The following is a 26,977-nucleotide window of genomic DNA, read 5'->3' on the forward strand; positions in this document are numbered from 1 at the left end:
AGACCATGGAAACAGGGGAGAAATACAACAACTGAAACAAGCTTGGCCAACCAAAATGGTCTCCATTACTACACACAAGGTTACCCGACAGTGAACAGCTGTCTCTATCCCTTGTTTTGCAGAGGCTCTGTAATAGTCCATAGCTTAAGACAAATAGGGTTTTTGAAGAAAAAGGTTAAACTAGCAGCAATGCTCTACTTCCACATCACTATCTCTGAGCTCTGAATTCTCTTCAGAAAAGATCTTTTGTTGTAATACAGCCAAATGAAAGTACAGTATTTGTTTCTCCTTTTAAAACAGTAGCTTTATTACATACGATACACCTGGCATTTTAAGCAGTCACTAGAAGCCATAACAAAAGACAAAATTTCAACTTTGGAGGGTGCTTGTATACTGAGATTGGTAAACAGCAGTCATTCTGTAGTTGGGGGCTCTTCCCCAACTCCTCTACCCTCCACGTTACTATTTCTTGACCTCTAAATTCAGCTTAAGAGATTGCACTTTTTCAGCCTGATGCACAAATACAGGTGATCGAGGCAGCTGACTCAGAGGAGTACAACTGGACTTCAACTCAGTTTTTGTTCTACCTGCACTGGATCAACAAATAACCTGTGCATTTGGTGTAGAAGAGTATCTCTTCTGTTCTGTAGAGTCAAGATTTGCTATAGGAATAAGATGATCACATTCGTCTTTAAGAAATTTGAAACTCAGGCTATACACCAATAAACAAGTCCAATGGAAACTGAAGCATGAACAACCTACAGACAAATGTCCAAAACTGAATCATATTACAAGGTTTCTAGCTAATAGGCATCCATCATGATCTTCCAAGAATCAGAAAACACCTTGCCTTACACTCATATCACCTTTCGGACATCGTGCACCAGTTCTGAGGTACAGGAAAGGATCTTCCCCTCCAATGTGGCAGGAGACGTCAATTAATTCTGACGTTTCCCCCGGAAAACCATTTCACTAGCCAAGACCACCTCTTCCAAAAAACAAAATTTAATCAGTGGAGTTACGTGCCCATAGGCAACTGCATTATCTTTTCTTCTCCTTTTATCATTACCTAAATGACAGGGGTTCAGCCACCATAGGATGCCCCTAGGCAGATTCAGTTGCATCCCTTCCAAATCTGTTTTAGGCAACAGTGGATAGACTGCACAGGAAACCTCAGAATAAGCCACTGTAGAACAATTTTTATGGATCTAGACACTATCAACAGTTTAGTTCATTTGGATCTTATACTTAATTTCTGATAGGCCCTTTTCCAAAACTTCTCTTCTACATCTCTTGTCCTTCAGTTGTTAATAAATGGACACGCGAAATTCTAACTGAGAGAGGGAGAAAGCACAAAGAAACTGTTATGCAAAATACTCTGCTTCTTAGGTAAAACCTGGCTCAATTGTTCTACTCTAAGTTGGTTTGCGTACCAGAAGACAACACACTCGCTCTGATGAAATTTTAATCACCACTCCCAAAAAAGGAAATCAAGATCTTCCCTTTTTAAAAGATGTCTTGCTAAGTCATTTTTGACAGGCAAAATTTTCAGTGACTGAGCAACAGTCCATGGTATGAGAAGCAGCAAAAGCATTTTATTTGCTGTACAATTAGTGTCATTAGATTTTAATCATTAGATATGTATTTGTATCATTAGATATGATTTGTAAACAAACAACATGCAAGTCCACACAGTAAGGAAAACTTAATACAACCTAAAGAGCAGTGGAGAGGTGGTGGTGAAGGCTTAGTATAAAACAAAGTTTTAAAGTCTTTCAAAGTTTTGGACAGCAGCAGTTTCCTTCGGCCACAAGAGACGATCACCAATCTACCTACTACTTTGCATCAGAGTCTCCTCCTCAACCGTGGTCAGACTGATAGGATCAAAGTCACTTAAATGCATTCTAAAGTGTAAAAAGGGAACTAAACACATAAGATCATGACCTGTTCATATCAGGCAACAGTTTACATGCAACTGGTCTGCACATGCAAATGTATAAAACTTACTCAAACAGCTTGATTATCTTCTCAAAAATAACTTCAAGTCATAATAATGCTTCACTTAGTTTAATTCCTGTACTTTTTAAAGGTGTTGGAAGTACTCTGTTCTTTCAAATAACATGCTCCTCCTCCTTCAAACACGAAATATCTTTAATCTTTCACACAGAATGATTTTTTCCGACATTGAAATGACCACACACTCTTAATTCATAAAATCACAAAGGTGTTTCTGAAGCAAGAAGTTGCCATGACAATTACTTGTAAACATTAAACCCACAACAGTAAGTACATCAAAGTCCCACACTTCCATCCTAAAATAAACCACAAAGCTTTGACATGAAATACATAAAAAGTTTATTATGTATGTACCCCATTTTGTTATCTGGAGGAGAAAATATGAGGCAACAGTTTGGTGCAGTACAGAGAGGCAAAGCAATATACAGTAGCTGCACACAGCATGATTGGTTTCAGGTAACAACTATATATTCTTACTATGACCATTAGTACAGAAATGTTCTGTAATTAGAAAAAATGAGAAGTATTACTCTCATGCTGTACAATCTCACGTTTCTTGGTTAGAAAAGAACAACTGATTGAGTTTGAATCTTTCACGCCAACTTGCTAGGCTGTTGCCTCTGGAATGTTCAGCACAAAGTTTAAGCTCCAGACATAATTTAAGTGCTTTTCATGTGCAAACTGTTACTGGCTAAAGCTTTCAAAGTATATTTAATTACAGATATGAACACCCTGTAAAGATATGAGGATATGATAGAAGACCCAGAGGCCAATAGAGATTCTTTAAGAGAAATGCTATGTTCCACTGCAGTAGTTCTAGTCCCTGATTAGGTCCTTCCAAAGAGGGCTTATTTCATTGGTAGGAGATAGACCATTCTTTGACAGAAGCATCATGGGATGTTGTTACCAGAGTATGTTCATCCAACCATGCCAAGCCGCTTACATGATGTAGTCTGTGAGCATCTGTATGGCAGTGCAAGATAACAAAAAAGTGTTAAAAAGGCTAAGCTGACAAAATATCTTTAACACACACTCTAAATGTGATTTTGAGTTGCATTATATACTAGTAGTGTATTTTATGAATATACAAGATACATTTTATGAAATAAAAGACTTTCAAAGAGGCATTCTAGCTATTTTAGCTTGATAGAAGAGGCTGAAGATTATGGTATAATTAGTTTGGAAACATTCAAAACAATGTGTCTGGCTTACCATTTAGTTCTGGAAAATATGCACTATGCTACATTTCAAGAAAGACTGCCAACTTTCAAAGCAGATTTTGAAGCAAACATACCTGGTATCTTGACTCTGGTCTCTGGATCACTTACAGTCCAAACATATACCATCATGTCCATGCCTCCAGAAGCAAAATGTTCATTGTCTGGTGACCAGGCAATACAAACAATTTTTGCATGGTGTCCATAAAAGACATTATGTTCCTATTTCAAAGTGATCAGGAATACAGTGTTACTTCATTGATTTAAGTTATTTCAAGAAGATACTGACTTTTAAGCATACAGCCTAACAAAATAAACAATATGATCCTGCAAGATTCCGAACATTGTAGATGTCCCAGACAAAGTAGTTTTGCAATGTGCAAAGCAGAGATGACTGCAGAGCTCCTAAAATTTCATTTTATGATGCTTATTTATAAACACTAGTGGGATCAATAAACTCTAAACCTTTAGAAAAAGTCTTGCCACTTTCAGTAAAGAAAACTGAGTCAGTAAAGTGCACATGCAGCAAATCATTTGTTACTCAGAAGTCTTTAAAATTTCTCAATAGATGTTTCTAAAAGAAAAATTCTTTGTTTTTACTTTGAAAATGGAACATTTTTCTAGAACACCACCCTGTATTTTTCTTTTCAGTGTCATTACAGTCAAAGCCTAAACAACTTTAAAGGCTGATTCAATTATTTACTATTCAGCTAAAAACTGGAAATTGCCAGTTAGTTGGCTCTTGATTAAAAGACATTAGATCGAAGGATGGACAAAATTCTCTGTCCCTGCGGTATCCCTTTCATTTCTTAGTCCTTACCATAGAGCTGTATGCCACAGCCAAAGTTTTATTGCCAAGTCTTTGTCTTATTTACTTCATTAGTTTTATTGTACTGTACAGTTTGCATGAATCAGATTAAGCCTGCATTCCTGTCCATTTTACAGAAATACACACAATTCTCTAGTAGACAGAAACACCAAATATACAGTGATTTAACAGTTGTATCCCACAGGTTACATCACATTTCACTACAACAGATCTTAAGTTTGCCAATTTATTTGTTTATTTATTTTAAAGGAACAACTGATATAGCAATTCTTACCGCATAGCCATCAGTGACACTAAAGACAGTGACAACCTTGTTTGCATCACAGACTGCAAGAAAGGCACCATCATGAGAATATGCCAGGTCAGTCACCGGACCTTTAGCTTCCAAAGTCTTCTCATTTTTCAAAGAGGTTCCTTGGATTGAATACAAATAGACATTTCCATCCTACAAATTAAAAGTGGAGAAGAGAGGAAGGAACAAAACACACTTAACAATAGTAAAAGAATGCTTATTGAACTATTGGGGCTCTTTCACCAACTCCATCTGGTACTATTACACTGGGAAATAGTTTAAAGAAGCTCTCGTTTGTACAAGCTACAATTCACCAAGCCTAGAATATACAGCTGATTTCTACAATTTGGGCAAAATTCTGCAAAATGCCTATTTCAAGCTCATATCGAGTGGAAACATTAATAATTTAAAGACCACAAAAACACAAAAAAATCAAGTAGATGTTAGTAGAGTCACAATGGTGGGAGAAGCTGGGGAATAAAAGCCAATGAATTCCAATTACACATTTATTTATTACAGTACTGCTGTTGTAACATCTGTCATTTACTACTTTTCAACAGAATAACAAATCTACTTTTTTAAATGTTACTTTTACTAGTTCAAATGTCTACAGGAGTTTTAAAAAGTGCAACCTTACCACTCCTCCCACTGCTGCTGTGCCTCCGCCAGGGTGAATGGCTACAGCTTCTGGCTCATAGCCAAGGTCATCAATTGCAAAACATTTTTTCTTATCTTTCATCAACACAATCTGTAAATAGACAACCATGAACTACTAAGATCCTTCTTCCAAATGTCTGATAAATGACTGACTAAGCTATGTTGCTTAGTCATAAATACAAATCCACTCTGCTCAGATGTTTACTGCATTTTGACCCAAAGCATACGACTGATTCCTTTTTTTTTCCTTAAAAAAAAAAAAAAGGGGGGGGGGGGAGAAGAAATGCCTATGTGCAGTGACTAACTATTGTTGTGTTGCCATACTAAACGAGTGATTTAAATGCTCTAAATTAAGTAGTACAGGATATGCTCTATTGCATTCAGCTTCACCTTGCTTGGTCAGAACAGAAGAGAAACAGATAAAGCAGTGTTTTTTAGCAATACTTATTACCTTCCTGGTTTGCTCTTAAGGGAAGAGAAGGAGGACTAAGTTAGCAGGCAAGTTGATACAGCAATGTAACATTTTAAGAGCTATCTCCTATCCAGTTCTACTTAATAAGCAACTGGAGTTGTAACTCACATCAAAAAACACATTTGGACAACACTACTGAAATCCTAGACACAGAGCCAAGACCCACATAGAAGGCAAAATTCATTAGAAGCTAAGCACGCTTTGATACTAAAATAGCCCTGGTGGCACAAGTCTCTCTGGTTTTGCATGATCTGAATTCTACAGGCAGGCAAGCTAGAGATATCTGCACTGTACAACAGCATTAGGTTGTTAGTTAGTTGGAGAAGAAAAATGCAGAACTGAGAAATCCTTTCCCTAAAGTCGCCTCACTGAACACATTAACTAAGACCATTACTTAAGAGATTAATGCGCTTGTACAAGCATTTGTTAATTCCTATTGGGAACTGAAAAGAAAATAAAAACCACCTTTATAACGTGATTAAAAAAATATGTATCAGAAGTCCTAAACACTCAAAAGCAAAAAGTTTCTTAAAGGTCACTTAATGGTACATAAAAGATTAAATGCATTTATTGCACCTCAATTACGTGACAGAACAAAGTTACCTTTCCCACTTTACCCTTTTCTGCTTCCCCTTTTTTTGGCTCCCTCTCTCCAAAAGGTAAGAAATAAGGGAAAGGGAAGGGAAACAGAAACAATAACTTTGAAATTAGCAACAATTCAAAGGTTTTAGGAGCCTTCTACTCTTTGCAGTCAATAGCTGAGATGATTTACTTCAGAAGCTCTTGAACCTACAACTTAGAGCACATCTAGTCTATTCAGTAAGTAAACAGTCATAAAACAATCAAATTAGTACAACAAGCAAAAAGACAAGCCTGTAACAAGTATCTTGCTTCATTATGTTCTCACAGGCTTATTAATAAATACCCCAGAAGCATGAGGTGATCACACGCTAAACAAGTTTCCATCACCATTATCATCATGTTACCATACACTACATTTTCTAACAGAACAATTGTACTGCTAATTCATGAGCTAATACTTACTTGTCCGATGCATAAAACTACAGTATATCCACCAGGACCCACAGCTAAACATTTTGGTTGAACATCCATTTTCACAGTATCCTGACCGCTGAAGTAAGGTGTAGCCAAGCGGAGAAGCAGGAGGACAAAACAAAATATATCATTCCAGGCTTCTTATTTTAAAAGGACTATTCAAATCATCATCCCCTAATGATCTTCAAGAAGTTGCAAAATTTATTTATTTTTTAAATACCCTGCAGTTCCCTTGGGTTTACCCTTCAGAATCTTAGTATCTTTATCAAGCAGTATATCTTCAAAGTGGAAATTAATGTTACTATACAGAAGTCTGCTTTTTGAATTTAACTAAGTGATCCTAATAACATTCCACAAAATTGTTTGTTTAAATTGTGATTTCCATGAAGAAACAACCAACCATTTTCCACCCCTTCTAACCACACACTTCAAATTTATTAAGTCCTCCTGTGTATTTAGCACAGGAAAACATATCCTTCCCACCACCTGCCAATTAAGCCATCAATACAAAGCAGATCTCTAACCTGCGAAAGGGAGGAAACACAAAGAAAGAGTCTGGGATGCATTTCTCGTTCTCACAAAAAAAAATAAGGTTGGTACAGCAATCATTTCTGCAGTTTCTATGGTAACTTAAAATCTGAACAAGTTGTAACACAGGATTTTCTGCCACGTAAATCAACAAAAATCTTGTTCTGGTGTTGCAGCCTGTTATACAACAAGACGCAATAGTTTCACTAACCTGTAATCCCTCTTGCTGACGTTGGTATAGCGCACAGTGTCATCCATACTGCAGGTGACCAGCTGATCCATTTCATCCACTGCCATTCTAGAAACCTGGTTTGTATGGCCTTTCCCAGAAAAGCCATCATTCTCTCCAGTTTCGGAATCCCAGTAATGTGCACAATAGAGTTAAGGAACATTTAAACACATTGGTGCAGCGTGCTAGCTAAACACATCACAGCTCAACCCTGTGGCAATGCCAAAAATGTCAAACATAGACTGTATTACAAATATCTTGCTCCAAAAACCAACAGGACTGGAATTGCTGTAGTCCTAACCAAATTAAGAATTCTCTTGGGTAGTGAGAAAGCCCGATTACATTTGAGAGACCAAATAAAGAACAGAACGTGACACAGAACTTCAAGAACCTACTTAAACTACACGTGGAGAAAAACACAGCTCTAAGAAATGCTTGTTACTGAGCCAGAGGGTGCATCAAGAAAATTTATGGCTCTCTTTCTGAGCATCTAAAATGTTACTTGCAATAGACAGGTACATTGTTTTACAATAGCAGCAAGAGACAGCAATACAAACATAGCATATATGGCAAAGTACACATGGGAAGTTACAAGAGAATTTATGATTACTTCTTCCTCTCTGCTAACAATCTACCACAGGAAATGAGAATTGAAAATTAATAATTGGCACATTTAAAACAACAAAGAGGCAAGGTTAAAGGCAAGCACTAAATACAGCAGAAAAGTTAGAGGAAAAGCAAAATAAACTTTTTAAACAAAGTATTATGTCCAGTAAAGGTAATTCTTGTCTTAAGCAAAACAATTTTAAGAAGCTCACTCAATCTAAGGGGCTAAAACAAATATCTTTTTATCATTCAAAGGATATTAATATGACCATCATTACTTCCAGAGTAGATATAGGACTTTCCACCATTTTTATGCACTGTGAGACACTGAATTGATTTACTATGACCCTGTGAATAGAGGCGTAACAATTTTGACGGGCATTTTCTTGTTTTTAATATGTACATAAATCAAACTTGTTTGAGAAAGATCATAGGCAATTCAAAAGATAACATTGTTTTACTCATAAGCATTAAAGGTCGCCCAGAATACAAATTGCTAGTTAATAGTGCAGTGATTTAACTGTTACAGCATTGCTATTTCCATGCACTGCTCCTTAAAAGGAACTAATAGGCACTGTAAATAACCCTGTTACTGAGCCTGCTGGACCAAGGTATTTTCACAGCCTTTTCATAAAGTTTACTGTTCAGCCACTTTACAATACAGGGGAAGAGGACTAAATATGGTCATGTACCCACACTAATCGCCAGATTTAAAGCGACAATAGCAAGAATCTGGGACATCTATTTCTAGTTCATGTAAAAATGTAAGTTCCCGTGAGAGTGCTGTGTCAGCGAACTCTGTAATTCCCCAAATTAAAGTTCAATTGTATAGTAACCCTAGTCACCTTGTTCATGATATACCAATGTGGTAGAACAACAAGAAACAGGCATCCTTGGTAGTTTTCTATCTATGTTGTATTTCTTTTATCATCTCAAGAAGGCTTAAAACTACTATGAAAGACTGTTTGATAACATTAACTGCAATCAAGATTGGTCTGTATGTTTGTACAACATACAGTAACCCCATATAACATTTAACTTTGATTTATGTGACTTGCAGGAGTCAGACAGACATAGCTGGTTTGGCGACGTGAAGTAATTCAACAAAACTGTTTTTCAATAGTAACTATTCCATCTGAACCATTTCAACCGGTGAACTGTTTATTGCAGAATCTGTGGTGCAACAACAGAAGTTCAACCTACCTTTATGACACGTAAAGGTTTATTTGGATTGTTCTTGTCCAAATAATTGATATAGCCAGAGAGAGAAATACTCAATAAGTGGTCTTTCTGCCACAAGCAACCCAGCTGCTGATCCAAAACATTTGATCCCATGTTAAAAGTACTGACAATAGAATTAGCACCAACATCCCAGATTTTAGCAGTTTTATCTCCAGAAGCAGAAAGCAGTTGACTACTGTCAGGGCTCCAGCTAATCTGTAAAAACAAATGCCACCACAAGATAGTAAACAGATTTATTACCGCAATACTTCACTGTCCATTTACGGGATCATTTACACAAACGAGGCGATACTTACAGCATAAATACCTCCATCATGAGCTTTGCCTCCACCGAGAGCACACACTTTCTCTCCAGTCTTCCCATCATAGACAAAAATCTGAACAGAGCACATACATACCATTTAAAGAGAACTGAAATGTTACGTTACTTGCATTGCACACATCAATTTTCTGTTGCATGGTGCATTTACAGGCTGATCAAACACCACATTCAAGGAAGAAGCATAAATATTCCTGCATTTAAAACTAACCGGATAAGATGAAAATTGTAAATAAGCACAGTGAGCCACTCCCACCACAATTTTAAATGACAGGATCCAGTGTACAGATGTCACATTTTTGACCCGTGCTGTGACAGCAGGTTGACAATAGCACTGCAGTCATGGGAATCTGCCTACTTGTAAGGATCTCCTCACAGCAGAAGTGCTGTTATCAATCTGCCCTTATCAGCCAGAAGTTCACATAAGGTCAGGACGCTATCTGAGTTTAGTATTTCAGATGAATCAGATAACAAGGACATACATATTCCAAAAGCCTGATATACTCCTGCCAACATAACCTCTATTCCTGCCAAAACAACCTCTAAGAAAAGTAATAGAGAAATAAAACAGAAAAAAAGCAGAGTGAGAACAGTCTGATGGACATCACAACTGTTGCAGCATTATAGGAAGGCACTGAAAGTTTAAGCCAACCCTTTCACAGAATAAGAACAGAAACTACACATTTTACAAAACTGATTCTATTCCCAAAATGCCTGAAAAATCATATTTTTCTCATCCTGAAAGAGCTAGAGTGGGTTAGTTATTTTTACCTGGCCATCTGCACTAGCTGTAGCAAATCTGTTTCCATCAGGAGAAAACTTTACGCAGTTCACAAACCGTGTATGGTCCTACAGAAGAAAGAAGAATGAGCATGCAACCTAACAGCAGACCTACATACATTTACCTACTTATATACAAGATAATCTAGTGACACTGAATTTCTTTTTTATTCAAGCCATAAGCTTGCTGTGTGGGAGGTGCCTGCTGTAGAAAATGCTGCTATTCAACAGCTACAGAACAAGACTAGCCTCTAACTGAATAGGATCATGGGGATCAAGAACAGCCCAGCCCAGGGAGAAAACTCTGGGATCCACACTGATGTAATTCAACAAACTTAGTACAACACCATGTGAATGAGTACTATTGTTTAAGGGAGGGACAGAAAAAACTTCAACTGTAGCCTAGATGCAGGGATGGGACTCTTCTCCTCCAGTCAATGAACTCTTCCAAGCAAGCTTTCTCCAAATTTTGACTCTTGCTTCATTGGGCAAACAAGTTTTACATACAGAAAAGTATCTTATCCTTGATATTGTAAAAAAAAAAAAAAAAAAAAAAAAAAAAAAAAAAAAACTATTGTTTTATTGGTTTTTCATTTCTGAGAGATTTCAGTAGTGCTAGCTCTGTGAAGTAATCAGACAAATGATGTGTGATCCCTAAATAGAGTATTTACAAATAGGAGACTATTCAAATGATGCTAGCTAGAATACCTGTTAAATAGGGAAGCAACACAATGAGGCCAAAGCTCCCATAAAGACATTTAGGAGATTATTTTTAGCATTACGAAAGGCAGGTTCTAACCTACTTTCTTTGATTAAATATAGAATTTTTTCTAGATGATATCTCAAGGCTATAGTCTAAACCATGTAACAGCCTATACATGAAGCCCATACATCAAATCAAATATCACTTTAAAAGGGCGACACACACCCGACCAAGCACTCCTGGTAAACAAATCAGACTTCAGAGTTCCAAAAGAAACAGCTTAGCAAAATGTAAGTAGCAACTTAAGTTCAGACATATATTTGGCAACTACATCATTTCACTGGATTGCAGAGCCCAAAACAATTCCTTTTCTAGAACTCTAATCGAAGCCTTACTAAATTCAGTGTATAAAGTCTACTCAAGGCACATACTTACTTTATTTTTTAAAAATATAGTAGTAAGACTTTATTTTTGTAAGATCAAAACTTTCTGAACTTACTACTGAAATAAAACTCAGTATTCCGAGAGTTTTTGAGGCAAGAAACATGTTTTCTGCCATCAGAAACAGCTGTAGAACCTCTTGGCTTTTTATTTTCTTTGGCCTCAAGTAACAAAGATCTCAACATTTTAAATGTAGCAGTCCCAAGGTTTGTTTCATTTTATATAAAAGATTTAACTAGTACAAGAAACAAACAAAAAGTAATATACAAACAGAAAACTGATCACATAAATTACATATTTCTTTCAGAAATTAGTTAAATTTTCAAATACCTATGGCTCACCCTCGCAAAGTTGCCTTGGAGATTTCAGATTTGACCACTCAAACTCTTAAACAGATTGAAAATTCCATCAACACAAGCACATTTCTTGAAGAAAGCACCTTGGAGAGCATTAAAAAAACTCTAGGCATGTCTGCACTGAGAAGCAGAGCTCAGAAAGCAGAAGAATAAGGCCAGTGAAACTTGCTACTTATTATGTTATGGGAGAGGACGTAAAGCCAGAAATTAGAAGAGTGCTTCAGGTTTTCTTCCTAACCAATCATTTGTTTTGGCTTTGTTGGCTTGAGAGAAGCCTTCGGTTATACTCAAACATTAATTTAAGAAAGCCACCTGACACTAACTACCTCAATAGGGGAAGCTAAGAACTTCCTCTGTTACAACAGTGAGTTGTGAGAAGAACTGCAAGACTGTTGGAAAGCTTTTGTCAACTTGCTGCATAGTTTAACAGAGCCACAACTAAGCTTAAACTCACACTTATTGTAAACTTGAACTTGAAAGGTGGTCCCTCAAAGAAAGCGGCACAGTTGTCATCACTGCCGGTTGCTAGGCGGTAAGGTCTTGTTTGTTTTATGTCCACACTATTGATCACTTTGTTGTGCCCAGTAATCTCGCCAACAGAAGAACCACTATCCCACAGGAACACTGCTCCAAATCTAGTTAGAGAAGCAGACAATAACTGTAATTCATAAAAGTTAAATGTAGATTAACTCCTTAAGCATCTGCAAACAGCAGATTTGAGTGCACTCAAAGAAAAGAAATTAGGTCATCTCGTTAATCTCATGCAAGTGACTCATTGTTCTCTGAAGGATATTTGAGATCTTGCTGGGGAGAGACATTTGGTAAAGGGACTAGACAAGTTTTATGTATAAAGCTTCTAAAATTCAGAGATATAAAAGATTTGTTTTTTTACTAAGTCTGAAAGCTCAGGTTTGTATAAGAAAGCAGTAAACTGTTCCCAGCTGTCCAGTCACTATACAAAATGCAGAGTGCTTGGATAACAATAGCATCAGCTCCATTGTTTGATTATTTAGCTTAGACTGGATACCATCACATTTAGATGAAAGCGTTCAGGTTTCCATGGGTATTTCTACAACAAAACTGATTAGCTACTATAGCTATTCTGAATAGCTTGCTAATAATTGAGCTGACACATTGTAACTGTTAGAGCAGTACAATTCAATAAATCTCAGAAGAGAAGGCTTAAAGAATACTTAGATTTATCAAATGAACCTTAACAAAATGTCAACAGTTATTACTGAAAGGTACAAGGAAAAGGTTTATAAAAGCATCTGTCAGTTCTTATTTAAAATTAATTTACAGAAGAATATAATCAATACATTGGCATTACATTGTCAGAGCATCGCTATTACAGGGCTCTATTGAATCACTTTAGCAAAACTCTGAAGTCAAAGTACCTATGCATAACATTAAACTGCCAAATTTTTTCATGTAGGATAGCTAGTTTATTAGTACTTCTACCCTCAGGGGCAGGTGGGGAGGCAGAAAAGATACAAAATAGCAACTGATGGACAATGTACTGTACATCAGTTTTTCTCTAACAAGAAAATGAAGCACTAAAACCAAGGAACCTCTCTCAAATATCAGGACATATAAGATTAAAAAAAAGGAGTGTGGAAAACTTATTTAAGACCTTAAGGCCCAAAACTACCCGCTCCAGACTATACATCAAGCTCTAACATTAGGGAAAGGAGTCACCACAATTCTCAGGCTACAAGAGGCATCTCATTTAGACAAGGATAACTGGTTGTGATTTTCTTTGAAATTAGCATAATAATTTTTAAAAATATGAGCGCATTGCTGGAGAAGAACATTCAGATATGCTTAAAAAAAAAAAAAAAAAAAAAAAACCCTTCAGTTTTATCCTCTCAGTTCAGGAGGGGTGAAACTGAAGAGAGAAAAAAAAGATCACTTTGTGGTTCCATTCCTATTCTATCTAGACTAAATAAAGTAGTCTTCCAAAGATCACCAGGAATAGGTATCATTAAACATAAAATCCACCTCTAAAAAACAATCAAGATACCATTCTGTTAGAATTACTCAATTTAAGATCGTGGGTATTTTCCCAGTACATAAGCCATTTTGTTCTACAGCTATCAAATACTGCATAAAAAGTTTCGCTGATGAGCACCATGTCTTTAAGTCTAAAGAAGGAACAAGCCATGACTATTTCCTTGAAGAATTAAAAGGTTTTGCATCAAAGAATCTGCTTTGTTAGAACACAAAAGTTTACAGCATATAGAAGAATTACTCACTTTTCCCTTCCTTCTCCAACCACGGCTATTCTCTTGCTGTCTTCAGTCCAAGCAAGATCCTTTATTTTTCCTGCAAATGGCTGATATTCATACTTCAGTAGGTGTTCCTTCTGTGTAGTATCCCAGATTCTCAGCTTTCCAGAGACATCTGCCATAACATAATAGAACATAACTATTGCAGTTCCAGTATGACTCAGTCACATGACTCAGCAGTCTGCCAAGATACAAATTTTCAGCTACCCTGAACACTTGTACTAGGGACATACCATCTTACTCTATTACAATTACTCTATTACAAAAAGAATAATAATAATAATAAAAAAACCCACACGATTTAGGGATGCCAAAAACTACATCCATTTCATTGAGAGACTGTGTGTTTTTTTAACTAGATATAAAGTTAAGATATGCAGCAATCAATACAACATATGCAATCAGCTTTAAAAGAAGACATGCAAAAAGACTGCACACTGAGAGGGTAGGAATTCACATGTTATCTGCTTTTAAGTGCTGTTTTAAGTGCTCCAGTGCATGCATGCATGCTTACCAAAACAAAAAGAGAAAACTCTCTACGAGTTACAACACAGTTTATCCACACATCACTGGAAGGTAAGCTACCTTACATCTAGGAAGGTAAGCTACCTTACATCTAGGTTAAAGAGAACAATGTGGTGGAGAGTAGCTGATGCACTGAAATTCATACTTTAGGTTTTTTGAATCCTTGTAGCAAATCTGTTTTGCATACAGGTATCAGTTATCTGTATATCTGTGAAGAGATTTCTGTCCATAGTACTGGTTTCATGAGCATTTTGATTTACCTACTTTTTCCTATACAAAAGCATGCATGCACTTCATTGTGCAGATATTCATATACAGCATTTGGACTACTACAGAGGAAGTCAACAGAATATTCAAAAATGTTAGTGTTAAAAGCAGCAGACAACACAGATCATAACAACTGAAGATGCAATATAACGAAAGCTTCTTTGGTCATTGTTTCCTCTCAGTACTGCAGAGGCCTAAAGCTTGCTTCTATTCACAGCCAATACTGTGGTAGAGCATTGTAAATTGAGGAGTTGTTCTAGACACAGACAAGTTTATATTTTTGTAATGAAAGTCGCATAGCAAGTTATGTGTATTAAACCCTTCATAAAAGCTGTTTAACAGTAAATCACATATTAAAAAGGTATGCCTTTCACCTCAGCAGAGCTCTTGATTCATTATCTACTATTTATCAGTGCTTCTTTATAATCCAGCTTAGACATAAAGCGTCCTCACATTTCTAGGACTGACCAAGGGCTTATCTTCTCCACTCCTGCTAAAAGGACAAATTCAGAATCCTCCATTCTAATCTAAATGTTATTGAAATTAAATTTTAATTTGGACTTCAAAAATCCAGTTATTGTGCTCTGACAGGACACAGCTTGAATTTCATGCCGTCCCCAATCACTACACCTCTTATGATCGCAGTATAGGAGAAATTATCACAAAAGCCACAGAAGATTTTGTTAAAGGACTGCCTAATCAAATCTTTCAAGTATTAAAACATGCTGCACATCTAGTTCAAATTTGGTTATGGATATAGACATGAATCTTACATTATACTTAGAACAGCTTAAACAATCTAATGCTGTCTTTATACCTGTGCTTGGCAGCATCATGAGACTTTACAACTGATACAGAAGATAGTTCAGAGAAACATGGCAGCCTAAGCTTGCTTATTTAGACAGGACAGACAACTTTTGGAAAAAAAAAAAAAGTCATCTGAATACTTCCTTAAAATGAAGGGGATTCTTTAACCTGATCACTAACAAAAAGAATCTTTACATGGGGACTGTGTATACACTACTGTTATTCTACAGACGAATGAGAATCTACAAGGTTAAAAAGCTGATGGTTACATTGAAGGATCAATACAACACAAACCTAAAGCACCAAATCTGAAGAACAAAGAACACATCAGTTTGACATATGGTTCACACATAAGACTGAGCCAAGAAAATACTGGCTTTGCTTCCCTGGGTGGGCAGAGGCGGGGGAAGGCTATGCTAACCAACGGCCTTAAAGCTTTCTCAGTACTCAACAGATATATATATTAATATAGCTTTTAGCTACGCACAAATCCCAGAAGGAAAGAACTGAAGTATTTTAGCTTTTCAAAAAAGTTGTTCCCTTAAAATTGCTGAGAGAAGAATTCCCATTCTAAGACCTGTGCAGTACGAGTCTTGAATCTCTAAGGGGTTCATATTCAGAATATTTTATTTTCAGCAACAATAATCAATGTTATTTAAAAACAAGAAGTATTCCTGGACTGAGGTCTGCTACTTGCTTATGAAGTATTTCTAGTTCACAATGGCAAGTAGATTTAAAGTAAACTAACTGCAATTGTTTTTAAGAAAGGGAAGTTGTAATAATGTATTTATTAACATTCCTTAGCTGTATACTAGGCCTAAAGAGTGTTACCTGAAAAAGATCAACTCTTTCAAAGAAACTTCTATTAAGGTGGGTTTGTTTAGTTCTGCTTGTAATCAAAAATTACAACTATTTCTGCTAATAATTCAAGGGAGGCTGCAAAAAATTCATGCTACCTATTCTCAGTCTACTGATTCACATATATTACACAAAGTTAGGAATGAATATCTTTTCCCCTTAACTTACCAGAGAAAGCCTTTAGTTCATGTTACAACAGTTAAAAAAGCCAAATCTTGCCAAGTTCTGCCAGTAAAAAACATGGAAGGAAAGGAAAGGACTCTACTAGAATCACTGCCACCCAAAAGCATCCAAGCTTATTAACGCACTAAACCAGTGGTCCTATATTTCAGGAATAAAATTGCATTTTACTATATGTACAAAAGCAACTCATTATGTTAAGATTTGTCCCTTACTCTAAACAGACTTGCATTTAAAGCTCATTTTCAGATTCTTTTTATTTAAATACCACTAGTTTTAAAAAGAACAAGCATGCCACTGAGCTCATTGCTTTAGAAAGAGGTTAGAAGTATAAAAATTTGGTACAAAGTACCAAAATTGGTCCTTCCCCACATGCACACAGAATTACATTAAAGTGGGTCACATTGTACAGAATATATGCAGCCAATGGGAAGTGCTGCTTCACTACACCAGTAAGTTCTGTGTTAAGCACTTTAACAGCTCTTTCCACACAGCTCATGCAACATGCACACTGATACTTTACCTCCAGATGCAATGTAAAATCCACTGGGAGCATACTTGGCAACTACAACCTGATGGGCATGCTCAGTGTAGATGTCAGCAACTGCAGGATTCTAATTTAAAGAAGGAGGAAAGAGGAGGGGAGTGGGGGGGGGGGGAAGGAAAAAGTTACTAAGCAGTATTGCCCAATTTTCACAGGACTAAAATCAGATGTCAGAATTTTTCCCTGCATTCATTCTCTCATCCCTTCCCTCCACCTTATACTTTAAGGTGAAAAACTGGCTAAAATCAAACTCTACAGAGAAAAGTATAGAGTACATTGTGCAAAATTACTGTCTACTATAACTAAAACACAGTAATTTCTAACTGCCACAACTTAAAGCATTTCCTCTGCTATTTCCTTCTTCAGAATCTACTGACCCTCAAAGAAACCAAAATAACAAGTCAAGTTATAGGCACCTTTTTAATAGGGCTGGCCAAGTAAAATAATTATCTAGGTAGAATACTAAATATACTCTGTGCTTTGCAGTATACATCCAAAAATTCTACTACAATTAAGCACAACATATTGCACCCAAGTTACTCGCTGATACATATTCAAGATTACTCAGTAACCAGTGAGATGTGCAAGACCTGCTCTTTCTTGCCAATGGACATCTAGTCCAAAACTTTAAATAGACTAGTGTAAGAGAAGTCTTCTCCAGTATCAGTAACCATACTGGAATAATGAAAGAAATGCATCATTCACTGCCACGCTATCACAATTACATCTTTTCAGTCTTAAATATGTTTTCAGACACTTCAGATAGGATAATTAAACTGATTCAGTGTCTCAGTAGAACAGAGAAGGGGCCAAATCAAAAGGATGACATCAAAACACACAATTCTTCCAGTATCTGCTCTCAAATTAGAAATTGTATAAAACCTCCATACTGCACATCTTCCAGGTAGAGCAATGAACCAGTGCATCAGTACTACATTATTCTACTTTTTAATACCAGTTACAAAGTATTTTCCAGTTCCAGAAACTTGACTTACCTGGTCAGGAAAAGAGTCCATTTTAATTGCTATGATTAATATACAGTTGTTCAATTATACCAGAAACCCACCTGGTAATATGGTATGACTCAGCTGTCCAATCAGAAAAAACTAAAGCACCTGCTCTGTTTTAGGAAGCAGACAGCCTCTTGCTCTTACAGTACTGTAAATCCCAGGAGATAGAATATAGCTTACTCATGCAAGAAGCAGCTCTTTTCCATTTCTGGTACAGCATGCTTTTACATTGCTTGAGTGCATTATAGCCCTGCTTAAGTCTCAAATGTCTGCATTTACAGCATCCACATGCCACACTCCATTTTGTGTGTTACTGGATTTTAACTAAGCAAGGCAAGACAATGTCTCCCCCATTCTGAGGTTGCATCATCTACAGTTTCAGGGCACTCAGAAAACCGTATTTTGTTAAGAGTGATACATATATAAGCAACTGATGTTTTATAGTAAGAACCTCCAAGAGTCCTTAAGGCTAAATAGGTAAGAGATTGGACTTACAGACTGAATTAAGGGGGGTAAGGGGTAGAAGAAGGATAAAAGTCAGGCCCCTAAATTCAAGGTATGTTTAAGAAATTTTGAATACAAGCAAATAAACCAGAGCTGGCAACGTAAACGTTTGTTATTTGATAAGATTATTTCTGCTTGTAAGTTCAGTTTTCTAACTTGAATGTCTTTCATAGCTCCAAAAAGGGCATTTCAGAGAAAGAGTTTAACAAAATTACAACATTAGCCAGGACAAATGCAATACCTAATTATATACTGTTACTTTTTGAAGAGGGCTAGGGGCAAGTTCAGGGATAAGCACTCTCACTGAATCTACGTGGCTTATTTTGAACACTGAAACTAGAGCCACTTAAGAAAGTGAGTAGTTTAAGTTCCAAGCTTCAAAGTAAGCTTGGACCTATGAATATGATACAATATTAATGAGGCATGAAACCTTACAAATATCCCTAGTCCTTCTTATCTACAGTGCTTTTCCAGCACTTTTTCTACTTTAAAGAAAGTGTTCAGATCATGCTCAAAAATCAAGCATGAACTGTTCACTCAGCACCATACTTTAGCTGCTGCTACAACTTCAGCAGATTTACAGAGCTGATCACTATATTTTAATGATGTACTTGTTTTCTTTGTTTGTTTTTAATTAGAGCATGACTGTTCCAGGTGACACTGGAAAAATTGTAGAGGGACTGCACAGGGCCCTCCCAATACTTCATTTCCTTCTTACAAGCTGTTTATGCAGGATTCAAACCTTCAATGAAGGCATCAGTGGCACATTTACACATAGGTTTAGGAACAAACTGCAACATTCCCTGACACAAAAACCATACTGTTCGCTTTGGTCAGTTTTTGTATCATTGCTACAAAACATTTTGTAGCAGTCTGCAGAATGTGTTCTGTCAATCATTAACAGTAGCAGCATCTTCCTACTTGCCAGTTCAGGTAAATTTACATACCAGCACGAATTACACTGCAAAACTGAAGGTTTTTATTACTTCCATTCTCAACTTTCAATGGAAGTTTGAACAGGTCTAAATCGCAGTTCCCACAATCCTACCTTTCCTGTGTTCAGACCTTGCCATATGCTTTACCTTCTGGTTTTAACAGGGACTGTTCATTTGCACTGTGTGATTCTTCAGTGAGCTGATTCAAGAAGCCAAAAGAAAAATTGTTTTCTTCCAGTCTACCCACAAAACAGGGTTGGATGAACACTAATGACAGTGCAAAGGCAGCAGATCACAATACATAACTGGGGCAGAAACTGTGCTGTTGGCAGACTGGCTCTTCTCTCATCACACTGTGTGCCATTATTGAGACTTCTGGTTTCAGAAAATTGATTTTTTCTTGATACCAACGGTGAAATACTATTATCACATTATACTGAGACATTAACAAGAAAAGCAAAACCAAACTTGTACTTTAAGTGAAAAAAGAAAACCTAACTGATATCAAAAAAGAAACTTGTAAGAAATTAAGTGTTTAGCAGCATTTCTGTATTATGGCATGACAATGAAATAAGAAACAGTCATATATAGCAAGGGTGGTGAGAGGAATCAGGAAAATATTCGTAAAAATTCAATTTACAATAGTCATTTTACAGAAAGAGTCATTAAAAAAATCCATCGATTTAGAGACCTGAAAATTCCAGAGAAGCACAATCCATCCCACTGCAAGCCAAAGTTACAGGGTAAAAAAATGAAAGCCAATCTAGGAGTTCGGTTTTCCCAAAGTATAAACATTTATTCTGAAGGAAATATATATTTTTTTAATCCAATAGCAAGCCAATAGCCTAGACATGTAATGCTTCCTCCATCTTTTTCAGAGCAATGCCATCTTTCAAGTAGTAATTTAAATAATATACTTAACACCTCTTATCATCACAGAAGAACTCAACACCACCAAAAACATTAATAGTGGTATTCCAACATTTAATCAATGAGAAGTTCTCTGTCAGCAGGGCTGAAAACTTTGAATGTACAGACAGCCTGCCACAGAGTCAAGTAACTGACAACTGCTCTGATTCCTGGAGCGCAGTGGAAAAGAAAGAAGCTATGGAGTAATGGACTTAAACATAGCTACTTGTCAGCATCTGCATGCTTCTCCTACAAGAGAAAGGCCCACTAGAGCAAAAACGGAAGAGTTCTCATTCATTAGACAGATCCATCTCTCAACTTCATAACAGTTATGATAAACAGGGCCAACCAGAATATCCCTATCTCTGGTCTACAAATCCCACATAATGACAGGGAGAGAACTGCGCATTTCAGAGATTTTCTACAGATTTCTACAGTCACTGTCCATAATTTTACGCCTGAGTCATGCGCCCTTCCTCTTCCCCTCCTGCTGATCTGTGACCTTAATTGAATTTACTAAGTTGGAATAAAGCACAGGCTATTACAGGAGAAGGGCTGAGAAGCAAAAATGAAACTTAGCAAAACGAACTATATTAGGAAATAAAACAAATCAAGATACATTACATCAATGTTTCTGATGACGACACATTTTCCATTGGTGTAAAGAAAATTATTGCCCTTAGGATCACCTCCAATAATTTTGGAAACGCCTCTTTCAACCTGTGGGAGGCTGGCAAACACTTTTTCTACGAAAACAAGAGGGGAAAAAAAAAAAGAAAGAAAGAGAAGGAGAGACATAAAGGTTTTATTCATTCCCGTTAACAAACGCCTCTCAGGCGGGCGCACGCCCCGCCCGGCGCCGGCCGGCAGCCGCGGTAACTTGTTGCTGCCACTGGGCCGCGAGGAACCGCCGGCTCCGCGGCCGCCCGGCACCGCCTCGGCGGCGGCTAACGGCGGCGCCCACGGCCGCGGGCGGGCGGCGGGATCCCCGGGCGAGGCGCCCTCCGGCTGCCAAAGCCGCCGCCGCCGCCGCGTCGCCTCCCCGCCGCTCCAGCCGGGCACTTACTGATCTCGTACGGCATCGTCGCCCACTTGTTACCGCCGCGGGTGGTGGCGCCGGGAAGGGAGGCGAAGCGCGCCGAGCGCAGGCAGACCCAGACCGGCCTCTCCGCCGCCGCCGCCGCCGCCGCCTCAGCGCCGCCTCAGCCCCGCGGCGCCCAGCGGCACGAAGCAGGAAGCGCCCGCGCGGCCCGCCGCTCTCCCCTGCCTTTGACCATATATAGTCAACTCTGCTCGCGCCGCGCCGCGCCGCTCCCCGCGAGCCCGCGCGCCGCTCCCTCCCCCGGAAATGCCGTCGGCGCGGCGCTGTGCTGCGCGGCGTGGCTCGGCTCGGCTCGGCGCTGCGCGGCTGGGGCGGCCGCAGGAGCCGGCCCCGCCCCAGCAGGGAGCTGCGCGCGGGCGGCGGCGGGCGGCGCGAGGCGCCACACGGCAGCTCCGCCCGCCCTCGGGGTGCGCGCCGCCGGGCGGGCTGCGCATGCGCGTCCGCCGCCGCCGCCGCGGCGCTGCTCAGGGCATGCGTAGCGTGTGGCGCATGCGCAGGAGCGGCGGTGAAGCCGCTGCGGGCGCCCTCTGCGGGGCTCAGCCTGTGCGCGGCTCAGTGGGGCCGCGCCACGGGGAGGGGCGCGTGCGGGTTTGGGAGGAGGCAGCGGCGTGTGTGGGGAGAAGTCTGCTGCGGGCCTGAGGAGCAAGGGCGGCCTGGGAAGGGTCCGGGGCAGAGGACGGTGAGGGAGCAGGTGATGGCGGGGAGCAAGCTGAGGCACGGCCGCCATGTTGGCTCTGCGGGTCAGCGCCCCCTGGTCTCGCTTCGCCTCGGCGCGGAGGCCGCGGGCGCCCGCGCCCGAGTCGATGCACCTAGTCTGGGGGGGTTTCCCGCAGTACTAGTCCTTGTAGGGACACTAGGTATGTGCCCTAAGTCATTTAGGGGAAAGAACTCCGGTTTGGTTTCAGAAATATTCATGTTTGTAGGAAGAGATTAAGGTAGTTGTAGTTATCTCCTGCAACACAGGCTATGCAGGTCTACTGGTACTTGATCTCTTTCTTTTATAGAAGTATGAAAAAGTTCTTTCCTATCTATAGTCAGTATTTCCTTGAAGACAAATATTACCTCATCCCTAATGTTCATCTTTTCTATACCTTAAAAAAAAATGTAGTTTTTTGCCATTCAACTGTAGACGTTACTCAGGTTCTTTACAAACTTGAAAGTTTTCTCAGAACTGTCCAGAGAGGTGGAAGAGCAGGCTTGCTTCAAGTAACAAGGACAACAAGCTGTGAGGGGAAACAACTTATCCAGAGTTACATAGGAGGCATAAAAAGGATGGTATGTGTATTTTTCTCTCGGATGCTATTGTTATACACAGCAAGGATACAAACTGTCAGTTCTTCATGATACAACGATGCAAAGAATTTATGCTTAAGAAGGAGAAACTGCTGAAATGGATATGTTTGTGCTTCTGTCACTGTAACATTTCATTCATAAAGTGAGCTTTTTTCATATCAAAGGGGGAAATCACGTCAGGATAGATGGGTATGACAGAAGTGCTTTACTCATACAGAATAAAATACAGCAAGAACCTGCTCTTAGTGTGTCTGTTGACCTGTAAAATAGACATGGGAAGCCCTGTGGAATTCTTCTTTGAGGGCTGGGAGAACAGAGTGAAAAAAAGAGGAATAAAGCTTTAGATATTTAAAAGTAGAAAGAATTTGCACTTCAGTACAATGGAGACTTCTATGCAGACCAGTATATGCAGTTTAGAGCAGAAGGATACTGAAATTTCCCCCAGAGAACCTGGCCTACTTGGCTAGCCTTATGTAGCCATTCTGCTTAAGGATCATTGAGGGCAGCACACAACTATCCTGGGATTACTGTAATTCTGTATTTCTCACTTTTGTACTAAATGGATTTGGGGCTTTCCCTTGCCCAGTGTCTGGCTTCGTAGCATTACATTTTCCTGTGTGATTACTGTTTGCTCAGCAAAAAGGAAATTAGTCCTTATGAAAATACACATTTTTTCCTTCAGATATTTGGAATTTTCAAAAATAAATGAATCTACATATATTCATTATATAAATATTTGATGCTGAAGACAAAAGATTCCACATTTAGCATAAGATGTGATAGAACAAAAATGATGTCTGTGCACAAAAAACTGTGTTATAGCTTATAGAGTTGAATACATGCCCAAAGTGATGTTTACATTTTTTTCAAATACAGTAGCTCATAAAAGATACTTGCTGTCTGTTCAAGCATTGCTTTAGTCATTTCTTAAAGCACAGATTTCACCCAACATCCTTGGGATTTTATTACTATAAATTTGATAATGACTTGGAATGATGTAGCTAGTGTATTATAGATGTCTCATGACCTTTACATAAACATCTACAGCATGGTTTAGGCTTGGAAGTAGCAAGTAGACAGAAAGTACGTCTATGAAGACTTGTGAAAAAATGTAGAATTGGAGTTTCAGAACTGATTTATAAGTGCCTAGAGTTTTCAGCTCATATTGGAGATAGAATTGATGAAATTTTTCCTCTGCAAGGACTTGACTAAGTTTTTGTTGATTAGCGAGTTAATAATGTTTACTTGGTGTTAGCTATTTTTCACACTTTTATAGCCATCCCTATGCTTTAGCAAAGTCTTGGAGGCTTTTTGAATGGAAGGTTTTCAGCTAGCTCAACCTGCAAGTGCTCATTCTCTTGAAGAATCAAAGTCAACTTATATTTGCCAGCAAATTTATTTTTAATGGTTGAAGAAGTTACTACTCCCAGTTGTCTTTCAGCTCTTCTGTTGAATGATTAAGTTGGGATCTGCCAATGCCAGTTTAAATCAGCACACCTGTGGGGATGGTGGTCTTTGGCAGAAGGGTGGGCAACTAGTGGTAACTGCTCCAGCCATCCAGGCCAAATCTGTCAACATAGTCTGCCATCCCTAAATTTAGTTTTGGCACATGCTATATTACATTTTTGACTGTTTTGGAAATCCTAGTTTTGCTGTATCTTTTTCAAGAGTGTGGATGTGCCACCTGCTAGTACATGTTTCATGTTTCTAGTCCAGTTCTGTAGTAACAATGATCATATTAGGTTGCTTTAGAGAATGCTTGAATGTTATTATTTACTTAACAGATTTGTATGGAGTTTGTAAAATAGGTAACAATAAATTCCTATTCCAGAAGGTTTATAACTTATAGTCTCAATTTTCCAAGTATGTAAATGTTCAGCTGTAAGCATGTGATATCAAAGATGTTACTCATGTAGTCAGAGCCAAGTACAAATCTTATGCTTTGAGGCTGTGGGCCAGCATTAAGATAACAATATACAAAAAGGGCAACATTGTGTGAAGAAGGTATAGAAACCTAAAGCTGGATTTCAGACCATTAGCTCAGAAAGTAATGAAAAGTCAATAAAGATTATGCTCTTGCATTGCTCAACACAGGAAATTTCTAAATTATAAAATACAGAGCAACTTCTCAGATTTTTTTGGCTTTATTTACTATTCTCTTCTGCTCACTGACAAATGTGATTTGAATACTAATGAAAACACGCCCCTTAAATTTGCAGCTCAGCGGTTTAGCCTGAGGCACATTTTAACAGCTCCTTAGAAAGTATTTCACAGTCTTTTGGTATTTCCACATTACTTAACATAGTATTCCATTTATACACAAGTTCTGTGTGATGCTGAGTAGCCATCAGCTTTTCTGAAGAATGTTAATAAAATACTTCTTTGTGCTATGATTTTGCTCCACACTGTATTCCCCCATCCCCTGTGCTGATACTTGCACTCATGTGATTGTATTCTTAGATCAGAGACCTGAACCTAACCAAAGCAAATAAAATTTTTGCCGAGTTAATTTTCAGTTAAATGAACTGTTTCACAGTACTGTAACACTGTGATGCTCTGACATGAGCTCACAGTTTGGTGCAAAGTGCTGGGAGTGTATGGCAGAGTAGATGGGAATTCAGCAGTAAAGGTTTAGATTAACTTCAGCTGTTAAAGAACTAAACTTTGGTTATTTCTTTCTTTTACAGGTTATTAGAGTTGTCAGAGAGACAATAGAAAATCTTAAAGAAAGTTTGACTGTCATGTAACTATTAGAATAGCAACCACTTACATGCTTCACATCCCCCAGCCAGCATTCATAGTGATAAGAGTTGCAGAATCCCTGGTTCCGTATGATCTCTGTGATTTGAAAAGAACTACAAGAGCATTTAAAAAGCTTAAAGTGAAACTGTATTGAAACTTTAGGCTGAAGACCTTATATGGACCTTTTTTGAATTGACCAAAGCTGTATGGTCTTTTCTGGGATAACCAGCAGATGCTCTGAAATAGAGCTACCTCCCTCTATGTGTTTGAATCAATATAGCTTTAGGTGATGCTATTAGTAATAAACGGATATGAACTTGTTGCACCAGATTTTGGTGAATATGCTGAACAATGATAGTTTTTCATGGTCAGGTCTCAGTAACATCAGCACAAATTTAAAGATGTATGTCTGATACTCCAAACAGTGTAAAGGAAAGGAAAGGAAAAGGATATGGAAATTTTTGGGGAAAAATATATTATTATAGCAAATTCTGTTTTGTACAGCTTTCAGGCAATGTATCAGAAAGAAGAGACGGCAATAATTAGCAGCTAGGAGAAGGAAGGTGTTTTGATACACAATCAAGTTAAATTACACAGAAATGGAGCACAGGAGTAGGAAAGTAAATTTCAGAGGTGTATGCTTTAGGTACAAGTAGCCCACAGGAGGGCAATTAGATCCTTTTCACTTCTTAAGGGGGGCAGCCATTGAAATTAAGAGGCAAATGATTTAAAAGTGATAGGAGGAGTGTTGTGTAATTAACCCTTGGAATTCTCTGCCATAGTCTTAACTTCATGTCAAATGGTGTAGTCAAATTCAGTAACTTAGAAAGATAACACATAAGCAGACAGATGCATTTGAATATCACCTGTAATAGCCTTAAATAAGAAGGATTGCTTTTGTGATTCAAGTCATAATGTGTGTACCACTTTGAAGAAGGTATAAATTCTCCCTATGTCAAATATTGAATATATTTTAGAGGTTTTATGTCTTCAAATACATGGCTTTGACTGGTATCTGTAACGTGATACGGGTTATGGACTACTCTATTTTCTTCCATTTAAAATTATACTGACTGAAATAGATGGGATGATCTTTTTTTAATGGAAGCTGGAACTCTTCCATATTCATTCCTCAATATTTCACAACAGCCCTAAATTAAATTATATGAGGCAATTTACAATTGCCAATATTGTTGAGCAGCTAAGGTTCCTCTCTTCCTAACTAGCTTAAGTGATATAAAAGAGGATTTTTTGTTACATTTGGGAACAC

General features: G+C 38.3%; 1 protein-coding gene across 1 annotated transcript; it reads right to left on the reverse strand.

Annotated features, from left to right (window-relative positions):
* Positions 1-2,331: 2,331 nt before the first annotated feature.
* On the reverse strand, positions 2,332-21,817 carry WDR1 (WD repeat domain 1). Its single transcript, XM_062575340.1, has 15 exons — positions 21,637-21,817; positions 21,195-21,316; positions 17,192-17,282; positions 13,999-14,146; positions 12,198-12,378; positions 10,235-10,312; positions 9,441-9,521; positions 9,106-9,339; positions 8,161-8,250; positions 7,279-7,433; positions 6,528-6,615; positions 4,992-5,102; positions 4,337-4,507; positions 3,311-3,455; positions 2,332-2,979 (listed from the first exon to the last, which is right to left on the reverse strand). The coding sequence occupies exons 1-15, from the start codon at positions 21,650-21,652 to the stop codon at positions 2,870-2,872; spliced, it is 1,821 nt and encodes a 606-aa protein (XP_062431324.1). The 5' UTR covers positions 21,653-21,817; the 3' UTR covers positions 2,332-2,869.
* Positions 21,818-26,977: the final 5,160 nt, after the last annotated feature.

The sequence above is a fragment of the Rhea pennata genome, chromosome 4 (assembly GCF_028389875.1).
Source record: "Rhea pennata isolate bPtePen1 chromosome 4, bPtePen1.pri, whole genome shotgun sequence".
In the NCBI taxonomy this organism is placed as follows: Eukaryota; Metazoa; Chordata; class Aves; order Rheiformes; family Rheidae; genus Rhea; species Rhea pennata.

Excerpts from the sequence above, each read along its gene's own strand:
- WDR1 (XM_062575340.1), bottom strand. Across the intron at positions 3,456-4,336 it reads GTGTCACTGATGGCTATGCG|GAACATAATGTCTTTTATGG; the intron begins GTAAGAATTGCT and ends ACTTTGAAATAG. Across the intron at positions 2,980-3,310 it reads GACCAGAGTCAAGATACCAG|ATGCTCACAGACTACATCAT; the intron begins GTATGTTTGCTT and ends ACTGCCATACAG.